We start from the raw sequence: 16,606 nt of genomic DNA on the forward strand, positions 1-16,606 counted from the left end.
ATGAGATTTCTGCTGTTTTCACATGATATGATGCATGGTGGACATTGCTGTATAAATTGTTTTGAAACTTATATATTTTTCTTTTTTATTTAGAGTGTTTGTTGTGTAGACTTGATACAGGATCAGATCTCTGTGTACTGTAAACCAGTCCTCTCCCTTACTGACCTAGGGGTCAAGGCTAGGACCATGTCAGACGGTATCTCAGTCTCATTTTGTTTGTATATTTTAAATTAAATCAAATAAAGATGGGGACAATATTGATTTTAATCACTGGTAATATCTATATACTGTATATACTCGCATAAATGTTGACCTGTGTATAAGTCAGTGACCCTTTTTTCGTAGCATGTTTTCATAGGAATTTGACATTGACCCTCAGACTGAATTTTTAATGATATTGTCCATCAACTTTTTAAAATATCAATTAGCTAGAGTTGTATTTCTTTGTGGTATATATTTTCTGAATGCTGATCTTGATCTTCATTACCGATAACCTATGTTAGATACTCTGAATAAGTCCCTTTCATTACCGATAACCTCATGTTAAATACTCTGAATAAGTCCCTTTCATTACCGATAACCTCATGTTAAATACTCTGAATAAGTCCCTTTCATTGTGTTTGAAAATTCAAAATGACCATACTGTACATTGGCTGTGTTTGTTTAGTGCCATGCACTTCATTTCATGAGTATTACCAGTAAATTAACAAACATTTCTACACTGCAAATCTTAATATCTAGTGAATATCTAGTGCACTGTTTCTGTATATGGATTTAAAAAAAAACATAGAATACTGATGTGCATTACAAATCGGACTCATTCTATGTAAAAGGTTTGCATAAGAAATTCTGTATATTGACTTTGATTTATGTATAAGATGACGAATTGAATACGCTTTGAAGTTTGTACATGTATACTGTAAGTGGTTTTAATTTCGCGGTGCTAAAAGTTCACGATTTTTCATATTGGTCTAATTGCAGTGGTTTTATTTTCGCGGAATTCAAATTTTATTTGATTACTGGTAACTGTTCAAAACGTATTGTGTCGCACTTGCAAAATGATTGCGGTTGTTTTAATTTCACGGAAAAATCCCCAACCGCGAACATAAATAGCGAAATTAAAATCACCGCAATCATTTCCCCATTTACAGACAGTATTCATTGATAAATTAATAACATCACAGTGGTAAGAAGTTGGTGTTGTTATTTGTTATTTAAACTATCACCCTTGTTGATTTGTTTCTGATTAAACTGACATTAATGCTTTAATACATTCAAATTTCACAAGTTTTGTGGCAGGAAAATTTTTTTTTGTCAGTAGTATGCACATATTAGTCAGACATAGACTTTAGAGTCAAAATTTCATTCCCAAAAAATCTTACTTATATGCAAGTATATATGGTAATTCTTATACATGTGGTATAAAATGTATTTTTAAGAAAATTATATTTATTTATACAGGAAAGCAGAGAATGACTGACATTTCTGAACTACACCTGGAGGTCAGCAGATTCAGTGATAAATTGGTCAAGCTGAGAAAGAGAGTACAAAGCAACATTCAGTTGTCAACCCATCTGGAGAAACGGGCAGCTGTCCGAAGGTGTCTTGACCAGGTCACTGAGTCCTCCCCCAGACTAGTACAGTCCATTAAGGCCATGCTAGGTACTCCTCTTAATGAATAAATACATATAATGTTCACTGAAAAAAATGGCACTGAGAGTTTTCAAAATTCAGAATGTAGGAAATTACCTTATTAGTATCATGAATATTAATGAAGGGAATGTATATCTTGATTAATAATCTTAGATGGTGACATATGAGTAGTTTTTGCATTTTTTCTCTTGTTTATAACATTATAAAGTGCATCATTATAGTCAATTTGTTGAATATTTATTCAAATATTAAAAAAAAAATTATAAATATAGTACAACTGAGATTTTTTTTAAGACTACCTGTCATTGACATTTATTTTATATCAGTTCTTTTATTTTTAACATGAAATGCACTTGTATTTAATATCTTTGTAATTTGTGGAGCAGAATTAAGAAAAGAAGAAACCTAGCATTTTCCCATAAAATCATGAACAAATTGTTGTTGATAGCACAATTTGATTGTAATGAAAATATTAAGACTAGTACTTCTCGACTCTATTTACATGTATATGTAACATTGAGGTGTTGTTGTCAGTTCGTTTTGAAGTGGCACCACAAAAATAACTGTAAGAGAGAAATAAAGCTTTTATTACACTATATAATGGTATAATATGTATTCACATTGAGATGTCCTGAAAATTATGTAAATGACATCACAGTTACTTACAAAAATAGAATTATTGATACAACATTTCTAAGGTGGCACAAAGATAAAGTGTTTCCAATATTTCTATAAAAGAAGAATGCATTGATTTATATTGATATGTTCATTTCATGAAAGTAACAACTCACAAAGTTTATTTGAATTTCGTTTCTGACATTGTCTCCCCCCCCCCCCCCCCCCCCCCCCCCCCCCCCCCCCCCCCCCCCCCCAGTCACAGTCACTACTTTAACTTTATACAGTGAAGGTATGAAATTAAAAATTGTTTGTTCTGTCAGATGAGAAGAGTACAATCACAGCGGCAATGGAGGAAATAGACAGACAGAGGTTGGTGTGGGCCTCACAGATCCGACAATTGATGGTCTACCTCAGACAGATGACAGACATCAAACCCACACTGGTGTCCGGTAAAGCTGTCTCAATTCATATTTTCAAATTCTACATGAAGAGTGAAAAAAACTTGTTTTCTTCAAACTATGAGAGTTTGACCCTGTAAAGATTTAGTTGTTCTACAGTAATTGATCATCACTTTGCCTGTAGAACTTCACCATATGATGGGTATAGTGGATGTGCCGGAGGCAATGTCAGCTGGAAAAGGGACAGAGACTCTAGCAGGAAATTACCGTCCATCAGGAACTCTGAATGAGGCCAGAACACAAATTAAGCCAGCAAAAACTAATTTCCATTCAGTTCATGAGGAACTTCTACAAGTTACAAAGTAAGACAGTAAAAAATAGTTCTGTTGATGTTGCATTTAGCATGGAAAGGTAGGAACTTTTATGTAGTCTTTTTAGTATTTTTTTTTTTTATTAAAAGAATGGTGAATGAATTAATGATTTTACAGGGAAAGGGATTTGGAAGCTAATATTGGAACTTTCAATAGAGGTAGAAGAAAAGGCAATGACTCTCCATATACAGCCTCTGCGTCAATTCTGGTACATGTATACAGTTTCTGATCTTATCATCCTTTTAGTACAATTCAAAGCAAACAGTTTTCATAAATGACACCATGCATGTATGTACATGTAGGTATAAGTAAACTAGAATTTTAATTGTCTAATTCTTTGCTCTTCCAGGAAGCTGCTAAATATCTTCAGAAAGAGGCTGATAAATGGGAAGATGAAAATAATCCAGTTGTTCAGGTCGCTAAGGAGATGTCATTGCAGATGCTACAGATGGCGGAGTATTGTAAGGGCGATGGTCCGATAGGTGTAAGCTTTTACTTTTGTTATTCATAAATCAATGTAACACACATAAGAGGGTGTAAAAGAACTTAATTTCACAATCCTAGCTGTAAAATGAATTGAAACATATTTATTGATTTGATGTTGAATGAGAGTACCAGTAGAATATTTTATTTAATGTATTTAATCAGGTATATTATTTCAACTTTACCGGTAATTGATTGACAGTACCAAAACTCTCTTTGTTGACTTGATTTCTAATGATACACTGTACTGCATTGTGAATCAAGATTTCGTTATATAATTGACAACAGAATCATCAGGACGTTGTGAAGGTGGCTTTGGCTCTAGCTGATAATGGCAAGAAAATGAAGCAATTTGCAGATGTACTGGCTACTCACTGTGTTGATCAGAGGTACCTACACTTACTTGTAATTGTGACTCCAAAATAAGATGGATTCCTGCTGCACCAGAGAGAATGAGAGAGATAGGCTGCTTTTTTTCACCCTTTTGCAAATTTTGATGTTGTTTTAATGTTGGTATTGATTATATGGCCATATGAGGACTGTCCAAAAAAGTTCATGTACACATGGTATTTTTCTCTTTATGATAATAAATGTGGCAATTGTTTGAAATGATATTTTAACATAGACCATGATAATTTAGATATACAAACTTCTAAGTGCATGATCAACATACATAATGTATACATGCCACATTACCCAGCCCGACAACAACCCGGATAGACATTTCTCCAATGTTGTGATCTCGAGTTATTTTATTTTTCGACGCACACGTCTAACCATGACTTAAATACACTAGAATACCATTTACTGTTTTCAGTGAGGATGCTGAAATCTAAAGATTTGCTAATGTCACATTTACTGTTGTCAGTGAGGATGCTGAAATCTAAAGATTTGCTAATGTCACATTTACTGTTTTCAGTGAGGATGCTGAAATCTAAAGATTTGCTAATGTCACATTTACTGTTTTCAGTGAGGATGCTGAAATCTAAAGATTTGCTAATGTCACATTTAGATTTGACTTCTCTAGATTTGCTAATGTCAGATTTAGATTTGACTTTTCTAGATTTGCTAATGTCACATTTAGATTTGACTTCTCTAGATTTGCTAATGTCACATTTAGATTTGACTTCTCTAGATTTGCTAATGTCACATTTAGATTTGACTTCTCTAGATTTGCTAATGTCAGATTTAGATTTGACTTCTCTAGATTTGCTAATGTCACATTTAGATCTGACTTCTCTCACTGTAGGGTGTGTATCTTTCATAATAACATCAGGAATACAGGATTTTGTACTTTCACTGCATAACAGTGGTATTCCACTTCTTGCAGCATCTCCCAAATCAAACACACCATTTCAGAAAACTATTTATATCACTTGTAAATCAACGATGTGGATATATTCTGATTATTCCCTGTTACTTCCATCATTTTTTCCTCTCGATCGAGACATTTTCCCCACATCAATACAGAATTTCATTGTTGTTGGATGGCTGACATTACTTTTCCCCCAGGTCAATACAGAATTTTATTATTGTTGGATGGCTGACATTGCTTTTCCCCCCAGGTCAATACAGAATTCTATTGTTGGATGGCTTACATTGATTCTTCCCCAAGTCAATACAGAATTTTATTGCTTTCAGATGGCTGACATTGCTTTTTCGGGTGTTTACAAAGACATATTTCATGCTGTGTTTTTATCAATTATCTGATACTAGCAGCATCAGAAAATAGTGTTGGTTGTTTTGGGTATGTCACAATTAAATTTTGTTTAGATTTTACCTGCTTTATAAAAAAATGTAACCATTTGAATTAAAAAACCTTAATGGTACCTTCACACTCATGACTTTTTCTTACGGATTCTTACGTATTCCACAAATCCGTAAAAGTACACGGATTGTTACGATTTAGACACTTTAAAGAGCTATTTAAGAACGTTTTAAGAGTATTTATGGGCCATTTACGGTTTATTATGAGTTCTTGCGATGCATTTACGGCACACATTTACGATTTGTTCCGAATGAACACGGATAAATACGAGCAATTTACGACATTTTACAAGATTTTTTAGGGATTGTTACGAGTATATTACGGAAATTTACGATTTAGCTTAGCTTTTACGTGTAAATCATGACCTGTTAACACGTTGATAACGTGCTGTTACGAATAGTTAGGAGTTAATTATGATTGTTTACGTTTTTGACTCAAAAGTGTTCGCAATTGGCTTTGTATCATCATTCGACAACTGACATTACTTGTAACAGCATGTGTGTATATTGTATGCAAGATGTGTAACTTCTTTGATGTCTTGATAACAACTGAAAGGAACTGTCAGATTTTGCGTCTTTTATACCTTTCCTTGATCGTAAAGTTTAAGTATGTACTCGTAAAGTAATCATGTCTATACGTAAAGTGCTCGTAATGACTCTGAACAATCTGTAAAGCAATTGTAACCCGACGTGAATGAAATCATAAATATCACTTAGGCATTCGTATTAATCCATAAACAACTCGTAAACTATCCGTAACATATCGTAAACTAACTGCAAAGATTCGTTAAAAAAAACTTTTTACAAGTGTTTTACGGATTCTTACGAGCAGTTTACGTGTTCTTGCGACCAGTTTACGATACTTACGGATTGTTACAAGTTATTTATGGGTTATTTACGGAAAATGAAATCTGTGGACAATCGTGAAATTTTTTTTGACATGTAAAAAAATTTGCCCCTACTTTCATGGATCCTTACAAGTGTGTGCGAGTTGTGACGAGTTATTAATGGATACGGACGGGTGATTTACGAATGCTTGCGATTAATTACAAGTCGGAGATCCGTAAGGACTCGTAAGAAAAATCTGTGAGTGTGAAGGTGGTATAATTGAGAAGTTTGTAACATTTTACTACAAGCCATGTGCACCTCCACAACTTTTTAAGATTGCAAGTTTTTCATTTGATTTAAGACGAAACATTTAAAGCAAACTTTTTTTACTTGGACTATGTTGATCTAAAACCAATCTAAAATGATGAAACACCACTCCACAAGCTCTTTGGACCAAAACATCTATGAATTACTATGGTCTTTAAATAACTTAAAGGTTTTTCTTTACATGTGCCTTGATAATTGTTATGCTTTTGTTCACATTCCTGTTTTAGACTCACATTACCCATGTGAGAAAGACTTGTGGGATTTTTCTGTCTTGCACTGCTACAATATGATGTCAATTATTTTCTGTGACTTACATTATGTGGTAAACAAAATATACTGTTATCTTTAAATTTTGATTTGATATAGCTTTCTTTGAGAACAGTCTTTGGTTTTTAGCTCAACTGAGCCGAAAACTCAAGTGAGCTTTTCTGATCAAAATTTGTCCTGCGTCTGATTTTGTCGTTTTCATTAACTTTTCACATTTTCATCTTCTCCAGAACCACTAGATTTCAATCAAACTTGGTACAAATCAACATTGGGTGAAGGGCATTCAAGCTTGTACTAGTGAAGGGCCATGCCCTCTTTCAAAGGGGAGATATTCAAGAAATGGCAAAAATAGGGTGGGGTCTTTTAAAAATCTTCTCAAGAACCACTGGGCCAGAAAAAAAGGAAACTTTATGAAAATTCCCTGACAGATTAGATTCAAGTTTGTTCAAGTTCGGTCACCGTGGATAGCAGATCAAAGTTTTGTATGAGGAAATTAATCAACAATTGTTAAAACAAATTATTTTCAAAAGCATCAGGGCCACACTAACTCAAATCCAAATGCAACTGTTCGCAAATTATGTGGATACAAGTTTTTTTTTATGCCCCTGCGACTAAAGTTGAGGGCATATTTCGTCTTTTCTGTCTGAAAAGCTTTAATCTTGCTCATAACTTTTGAGTAGTGAGTGATAGGGATTTCATATGAGCATATCTTGTGGCATGGTCTTTTCTTTGGTACCAAAGTTTATAACCATATGACCTTGACCTTGGAGTTTGTTCTACTTTCTAAAAAACTTAATCTATTCAATATCTCCTGAACTATTTAAGGAAGGCTTTCATTATTGAAATAAATTTTCCTTATGGTAAGGCCTTACATGTGCATGCCTTACATGACCTTTGACCTTGTGATCTTGGCCTTTGAGTTTTACCCAAATTTCAAAATTTAAAACTTACTCTTACATTTAAATAGTGAATAATAGGGCTCTCATATGTCATACATACATCCCTTTTTCATTGTGACAAAACTTTTTTGTATTAAAGTTTTTATTCTTTTGACCTTGAAGTTTAACATACTTTTTAAAAATCCCTGACTTATTCAATATCTCCTGAACTATTTAAGACAGAACGTTCATACTTTGTATATCAATGCAAGGTAAAGATAACGATCAGTAATCAATCTCATAACTCCTATAAGCAATAGAAATAGATAGTTGGGCAAACACAGCCCCTGGACACACCAGAGGTGGGATCAGGTGCCTAGGAGGAGTAAGCATCCCCTGTTGACCGGTCACATCTGCCATGAGCCCTATATCCTGATCAGGTAAACGGAGTTATCCACAGTCAAAATTAGTGTGCCTTGAAGAACGGCTTAACAATCGGTATGAAACATGTCAGACAGCATTTGACCCAATGATAGGTTGTATTGACGAACTAGATCGTTATAACGACCATAATGTCTTATTGTAAGTCCTTTCAGTTCATACCATGGTCATTGACCTTGTGACCTTAGAGTTTGACCTACTTTTAAGAAAATGTAACCTTTATACATGTAATATCTCCTGAACTATTTAAGGAAAAGCTTTCATATTTTGTGTATAGATTCTCTATGGCAAGGCCTTATGATACCAGTGTTTGACCTTGTGACTTAAACCTTGAAGTATGACCTACTTCTAAAAAATCTTACCTATTAAATATCTCCCAAACTATTTAAGGTAGAACTTTATAGTTGTAGATTGTTCATGGGAATAAATATAGAAAATTATAGATGTAATAAAAATCACAACAGCTGAACAATAGCAGAGCCAAGGTGAGTGAGTGATGTGGCCCGGGGGCCTCTTGTTTAGTTCACACACTACAAGTAAGCATTTTTGGGTATGCTCTTTCTGACTGTCTTATTAGTTTGTGTATTTAAGTTCAAATATCTATGCTAGCCAAGGGTTTGCAATCCACTGTGCTTCTTGATCAAGAGAAAGAAAACGGAATGTAAGCCCTTGGCTAGCATAGAGGGTTCAGATAAGGATTTTGATCATTTCAAATTTTCTTGGAGTTCCTTAATTGATCCACTAAACTGTGGATAGAATATGAGAGAAATATTGCCATGATATACTCTTGTGGGATAGTAAAATTCCACCTTTGGAACATGCAAGATTCACGGTCTAGGGCTTATAATGGCAGAGTCTAAAATTGTCCTGGACTGAGAATCTTGTCTCTGAGGTGGAATTTCATGATCCCTCATCACAGTGAATGATTTTGTTAATCTGGTATGAAGTCATTTCATTTTCATAGTGAGTTCATTTTTGTACAGGTGTGGTAAGGATTTACAGTACTATGCAGATCAGATTCCCTCCCTTAGCAAACAGCTGACCATTCTAGCCAATGTCCAGATGGGCTCACAGGATAACAGCAGGGTAGGGTTTAATGTTGTATGGTTTTGAAATTAAGATAAAAAATATGATTACAAGAGTATGAGTGCCTATGAAATATAATGTGATATGTAAATTGTATATGCACAATGTAAATTAATACATGTTTTTTGAATTTTGAAATTTATCATGAAGTCAGTAGAGTAGGTCTTGATAAATGCAAAACTATTTATTTGATGAGTTTCAGTGCTATTGAATGTAAGTCATGTTGTACATGTAAATTATATATAAAATAAGTAAAAAGTAAATGTTAAAAACAATCACATTTTTAGAAAATACCTGGTAATAAGTATTTCTAGGGGGGGGGGTGTTGTTGAATAAAGAAGTAAATGTATTTTTTGTATCAAATTTTTATATCAAGAATGTATGTAGTAAAATTACAAGATAAAGTTCCCAGATTGATTCCTGCATGTCAGTAAACATTTTGAAGAAACTGTTCTCTATAATATATTTTTAAAAAGTAGCTGAAAAGATGAACAAAATGATCTTGGACATTCATAAATTTTCCCCAGTATTTCTGTTCCTAACAGGAATACTCCTGGTTCGAAATATGTAAATCAAAAACAAAAAACCCTCGGAGTCCGAGTTTCATTGCAAAATGTACAATTATCATACCTGCCTACTATTTCTGTGCATTGCTAATTTCGATATTTCAATTGAATATAGTGAGTATTATTTCAGCTGACCTCTGATCAGGTATCTGTACACTGTAGTGGTGTGTGTGGCACGTATTTCCATTTTCACTTCCTAGACTGGGATTGTCATGCACAGTTTTCATATCGAGCTACAGTGCTGTAGATACCACATTGGTTATTCATTTGTTTTTAAAAATCATTCATTTATTTTGAATTGTTGTGCTTCTCGCAAGTTTAGATGAATTGATAATATTACTTTGGTTTCATGGTATCTTACACTGTCGTGGATAGCCAAGCTACCCCAGTTATAATGTTAGAATCAAAGAGTTGGGAAATGGTTGCTTTCATCAACTTTCTCTTTTAACATCGACAGCAGAATCATCACATCACATGCTCTAGCCTTAGAAGGTTTTGGAATTTAAAATCTATATCTGATTGAGTTGTTGTTTGCTGTGAAAATACTTTTGCATTGATGTAAATTATATTGTCAAGTATTTTTAAGCTTTTTTAAAATTATATTCCTACATTTTGAAATATTCGTTGTTTGAAAATTTAGAAGAAATGTATATATTTATTTACTTGGTACAATTTTAAAATTCAGGTTTTGCATTAGAATGTATGTTAATGCTGTTTGTCCCACTAGTCAAACCAAAGTCACTTCAGAATATGAAGAAAGAGGGAGTGATTGTGTCCTGCAACATGCTCCCCCTAAATATTTAGTTTCAATATAGCATCAATAGTCATTGAAGATCCACGCAGTTACACAAACTCTGGATGATTGAACTAACAGAAAGTAACAGTGAAATCTTGCTGCTGGCATTTTAAAACTTGAATTTTAAGTTAAATCAAGATGAACATTCAAATACATTAACTAGGTAGAATCGGTAGGTTTTTAGAGCTCACACATTCCAAACAAATGCTGATTTACAAGGTATAATATTGATTTATTAAGAAAAATATTGAAAAAAATGAATGAATTCTAGCTTTCCTAAGTCTGGTGTATACCTGCACAAATTGGTGAAATGTCCAGAGTAATGATGGCTGTGATGGACAGTTGTATACAAAGATTGTATACTCGTTGAATTTTCAATAAGAATGGTAATTTATTGTAAATTAAAGTTATATTCTCTATGCATAAAAACGGATACAATGTAGGGTATTATGGGTAATATGATATTTTCTTCAGTTAGGAATTGTAGTATTATTGGTATTGTAGGTGGGCACTATTCTTAGGGCAAATACAATTAAATTAGTTACAGTTTATGATATTATCATTCAGTGCATAATTTTTTGTTTGTTTTGGCAACAGGGAGACAGAATCTTGGTGCAGAATGCTCATAATCTGATGACAGCTGTGATGCATGCAATGACTGCTGCAGAATCGGTGTGTGTAAAGGTAGGGATTCTTCAATTGTGTTCTATTTAACTTCATAGTTTTTTGCTTAGAGAACACAATTTACACCATGAGGGTTTGATGATCAAAGTTACATGTACCTTTAAAACTTGCAATAGTTTATTACATTGTGAACTTTGTCAAGAATGAAATTTTCTCTGCTTAGAAATTGTGCACTAAACCTGTACATTTTATTAAATGTATTGAAATAAACTTTATTAACATATTGTTGAATGATTCTGAGCTTTCTAATGGATTGAAATTCAACAAACTAGAATGTTATTTATCTAAACAATGTTTTATTATGTATGATACATACATCTATTAAAATGGAATGTTATGTTCACCTCCATAATTATGCCTTCAAGATGAATATTACATTTGATATTTCCATTATGCGACCTAAAATGAATTGTGAAAATTCCAAATTTGAATGATTTGTAGAGAGCCCTTGTTGATCAGATTAGAAAGTATTGTGTGCTTTGATGGCATTCATGTAGTTAAAAAATCAATTAACATCTATATGTTTGTGGCAAGTGCTTAAATTGCTTATATGTCCATGACTATATGATAATGCATATAAAATGCCACTTATGCCATTAGAAATATGAGAACTGTTGTAATTAAGATTGCACCCACTGGCTATTTAGTAGTCCCTAGGCTCATTCTATAGTGACAAAAGCTGATATTATACAAATCATTGCCATTTTTTAGGTTAGGGTGGGGAAAATATTGTACTTAAAGAGTAGCTAAAGCATTGTATTAATGTAAAAAGTGTCAATAATTGTTTTAGTATATGATAAATAATTTAAAATAAAAATATGAAACAGGCTACTAGATCGAGCTTACAAAACAATACCTGGTTGACCATCTTTGTACACATTATGAAATAATAAAAGGTAAACTAATTGCTACAATTTATAGAAAGACTTGGGTGCTTGTTGCCAGCATATTGATGTTTCTTTAACTACATGAATACCATTAAAGCACTCAATACTTCTCAATCTGATCATCCAAGTCTTTCTATAAATTGTAGCAATCAGTTTATCTTTTTTTTTATTTCATTGTTATAGAGAACATTAAAAACATATCATAGTTGATACAAAGGTAGTGATGATTAAAGGAAGACACCTATAGAATTTTCGGTCACGAGATCAAGGTTATATAGCAGAACGTCAATCTAAATTCAATGCATTTTCAGTATGACAGAATACCATATCTTGGAAAAATTTCAACATACAGCTTTCAAATTCAGAAAGGAAGTTGTTTATCAAAGGAATACACATATAGATTATGTGTGTATGTCCATCTGCCTGTCGGTTTGTCTCTTTTAATGTGGAGGTCAAAGGTCAAGGTCACAACAAATTTTCAATCCTTCACTGTGACACAATATTTTTAAAAGTTTTTAGCATGCAGAGTGTAGCTTTCATATTGTACAAAAAAGTATTTCTTTATCAAAAGAAGATACCTATAGATCATAAGTGTCTGTCTGTCTGTCTGTCTGTGATCTCTTTGATGTAACTCATACAGCATCTTGAACAGTTTTCAAAAGAAAGCTTCCAGCTACATTTGGATATTTATCATCAAACTATATATTAATTTATACACATATTTTTTGTTCATACATGGTGTATCTATATACATGTATATGTTTATGCATATACACACATATACATGTATATAAAAAGCACGGATATGACTAACAGCACACACGATTCGATAAGTCATAGGGACCTGTCCCTTCCTCAAGATAAGTCCTAGGGACCTGTCCCTTCCTCAAGACAAACAACAAAATAAACCATCGTTGGTCACATCAGTGCTGTTTACACTCACATATACTTGACTAGTTTTTATACTTCTTCAGAAGTATAATTCTTAGTTGTAAGCAATATTCATTATACTTCTAAAGAAGTAAAGAAACTAGTCAAACATATGCAATCGGCTTTGTGATATTTTTATCCCCCCCCCCCCCCCCCCCCACACACACACACTACTCATCTTACATCCGTATCTGCCATGTCTGTCATTACAAACTTACTGTGTCATCAGTACAAGTACATGTAGTATCGAATGTGAATAAAATCCTCCGCAGACTTCCTAACAGAGTCGGATTTCTAGTTAAAATGATACCCAACCATTTAGTACATGCAATATTTCTATGCCATATTATATACAAAAAGTATAGCAGAAAATGAAATCAATTTTAGTGGTACATGCACATGCCTATCAATGTACATATACCTGTTTGTCATTCTCCTCTTCTCTTTCAATGTACAGTGTATGATTATTTCAATCAATTACCTATTCTCTGACAATGCAATAAATTATCAATTCTTTATGATAAGTAATCAATTTTTTTTTCAATGCTGTAAATTATCATTCATCTACAATGGAGTAAATTATCAATTATCTTCAATTCAGTAAATTGGCAGATCCACCATGGGAAAATAAATTCCCAGCCTTTGTCTACAAAATAATTTGGTTCTTCATTTATTGACTATATGCAGAGACTCAGCAATCTGATTAAAATTAGATGTTAGATCTGCTCGAATTCTCGCTTATTCTTGTTATGTGAGCGGATCTAACTTCTAATTTTAATTAGATTGAGACTCAGACTGTTATGGAGTATATCTGAATTTCCAACCCCTCTAATTAACAATGAACTCGTTCATATAATGCCTAGGGTATAATGGTTGTTCACAAACGTAAAAGAAAAACTCATTCCAATCATTTTGTAACACCAACATATCAGTTGATACGGTGATCATAACATGAAAGAAGTTCTCTTGGTTATGAATTTTAGCTTTTATTTCAAATAAAATGATGATGTGAAGGGGCTCACACCATATATCCATGTGCGCAGTGCGTGATGGCTCAGGATCAACTCCCAAAATCATTGATACCGAATGTCAGGCATGTAGGATGTATAGTTGTATATGTATACAAATATATACAAGGATGATTTCTTCCTGAATAAGATTACTTACTAATTCGGAAAGCAAAATTGTTCGCATATCATATAAATATGTATGTTTTGCAATATTCCCAAGGAGGTTTAAAAAATTCATGGGTAGATTTTATATACAAAATTTTTCAAAACATCTTGCGGATTTTCAAATATTTCATATGAGCAAAATTTCATTGATAGGAAGTGGGCTGTGGCAGCTCTTAAACAAAGATTAAGTGATCAATATATCCAAAAATGGTATAGTGATATAAACAGCTCATCAAAAGGTAAAAGTTATAAAAATTTCAAGTCTTAATTTTGGATGTGAAAAATATCCGAGCATTTTACCAAATAAATTTAGGAAAATACTGGTAAAATTTAGAACTAAAAACCACCAACTTCCTGTTGAGACTGGTAGATGGTCAAATATTCCACTTAATGAAAGAGACTTTGTACATTATGTAACTTAGGTAAAATTCCATTTTATTTTAGAATGCAAATCATTAGCTAGTATCAGGAAAAAGTTTTACATCCCAGATTTTGTAATAAACGGAATATACTTAATGTCAAACACAACAAATCGTTGAAAAAACTAAAATTTATCATGTAGTTTGTCCTCCATAATAGTATGTAGATCTCTTGTATTTTCTTTTTTATTCGTATTTTTTTTTCTATTCACGATTCATTAAAACGACCCACAATTATCTTTTATTATTTATTGTACCTCATGTATACAACTGATAAATCACTCCCAGTCAAATCGTATCCCGGATAAAATGTCAATCATCAACAATTCGAAAAGAAATAAACGAGGACTCGAGCTGTATTTGCTTATAATGATTGGTCCGATTTCATTTGTCCAAGATCTGCGTACATGCCATGACTGGCGTAAAGCGGCGCGATAAATGAAACAAACCGGCGAGAGAGAGAAAATGTGGCGGAGCACGTTGGTATCCATCGTCGCAAACCACGGTTTTGAGTCCACTCACGCTCCCTGATAGAGATAATGGAATAGAAGCACCCGTGGGTAACCGACGATGGTTGGTACCGTTCTTGTCACTTTTATAATGCATTCAAATCGCCCAACTTCTAGACATAACTCAAGGGAAATCCACGAAAGAATAGTACGATAAATACGAGGGCTGTTCGATATGTAATGTGTATTGTACCACAGCGCGATAACGCTTTGCACAATTTCGTGGATGATGATACTCTTGATTAGCTCTATTCAATACCTTTCCAACGGTATAAACACGAGCCTTCAGCTCCACATAGTTTTAAACTTAATAGTCATTTCAATAGAGCCAGTCGTTGACCACTGTTGTAAAAATGGTTGGGAAACGGGTTGAGAATATTGAAGAAATTAGAGCTTATATAGAAATTCGCACAAAACTCGGTCATTCGGTAATGCAGATTTTTACTGAATTGGGGGAAGTTTATGGGTCTGATAAGGTATCTCATGAGACAGTTCGTAGGTGGAGAAAGAAATTTCTGACTGGCACAGAGTCTGTCAAAGATGCAGCAATATCTGGCCGACCTGTGACTGTAACAGGCATGACAAATGTCTCAAAAGTCAGGGAAATAATTGAAAGTGATAGCAGATACACGATTTGTGATATTGCCAAAGCTGTTGACTTATCGCGGGTGCATTTCCTTTTGAAGCTTACGAAAGATTTCTGCCAGATGGATACCACATATATTGTCAAATGACCAAAAAACGGGTACGAGTACAAACCGATCAAAATGTCTCCCAAATTCAATCAAAGACAATGTTCAAACATTGTTACTGGTGACGAAACATGGGTTCACTATTTCGAACCAGTAAGAAAAATTGGAAACAAAATATGTCAACTAAACATGGTAGAAGTCCTGTAGTTGCCAAAAGAACCATAAACACAAAGAAGGTTCTTTATTGCATATTCTTCTCATGTGATGGTATAGCCGTACAAATTCCGGTACCGAAGGGCAAAAGTATTACAGGTCGGTATTACCGAGATGTTATGCTGAAAAAGCTCAAGAAATATTATCATAAACGACGCCCTGTGTCAGGATTTAGGCGTGTCCATCTACTTCATGATAATGCTCCATCACATACATCTGATCTTGTCAAGCAATTTTTGAAGTCGGAGAAGGTTACCGTCTGGCCACACCCACCATACTCTCCAGATCTAGCTCCATGCGACTTTTTCCTTTTTCCAAAACTTAAAAAGTTCTTATCTAGTCGTCGTTACAAGTCCCGACAAGCCCTTGATTAAGACATCAGTCAGTGCCTCAGAGTTCTACTTAAATCAGCGTACCGTGACGAATTTCAGAAATGGATTCAGAGAATGAAATTATGTATTTCAAACTGAGGGGAATAGTTTGAAGGGATGTAATGTTCATTTCACTATATGAATCACAAAACCTTGACTTGTGAGGATGTGTGATGGGTACATAATCACAAAACCTTGACTTGTGAGGATGTGTGATGGGTACGTAATCATAAAACCTTGACTTGTG

General features: G+C 33.8%; 1 protein-coding gene across 4 annotated transcripts in view; it reads left to right on the forward strand.

The window, feature by feature from the left end:
* LOC125679563 (uncharacterized) overlaps window positions 1-16,606 on the forward strand; it is a 44,616-nt gene that overhangs the window by 24,704 nt on the left and 3,306 nt on the right. For 2 of the 4 annotated variants that reach the window (XM_056162092.1, XM_056162086.1), the window contains exons 21-30: window positions 94-196; window positions 1,462-1,662; window positions 2,592-2,720; window positions 2,854-3,031; window positions 3,158-3,248; window positions 3,390-3,524; window positions 3,812-3,912; window positions 9,015-9,117; window positions 9,814-9,828; window positions 11,077-11,163. In XM_056162092.1, the coding sequence (XP_056018067.1) occupies window positions 94-196; window positions 1,462-1,662; window positions 2,592-2,720; window positions 2,854-3,031; window positions 3,158-3,248; window positions 3,390-3,524; window positions 3,812-3,912; window positions 9,015-9,117; window positions 9,814-9,828; window positions 11,077-11,163 (1,143 nt within the window). The remainder of the gene's footprint in view (window positions 1-93; window positions 197-1,461; window positions 1,663-2,591; window positions 2,721-2,853; window positions 3,032-3,157; window positions 3,249-3,389; window positions 3,525-3,811; window positions 3,913-9,014; window positions 9,118-9,813; window positions 9,829-11,076; window positions 11,164-16,606) is intronic. The other 2 variants (XM_056162100.1, XM_056162094.1) reach the window with 1 other exon arrangement.

The sequence above is a fragment of the Ostrea edulis genome, chromosome 1, assembly GCF_947568905.1.
Source record: "Ostrea edulis chromosome 1, xbOstEdul1.1, whole genome shotgun sequence".
Taxonomy (NCBI): domain Eukaryota; kingdom Metazoa; phylum Mollusca; class Bivalvia; order Ostreida; family Ostreidae; genus Ostrea; species Ostrea edulis.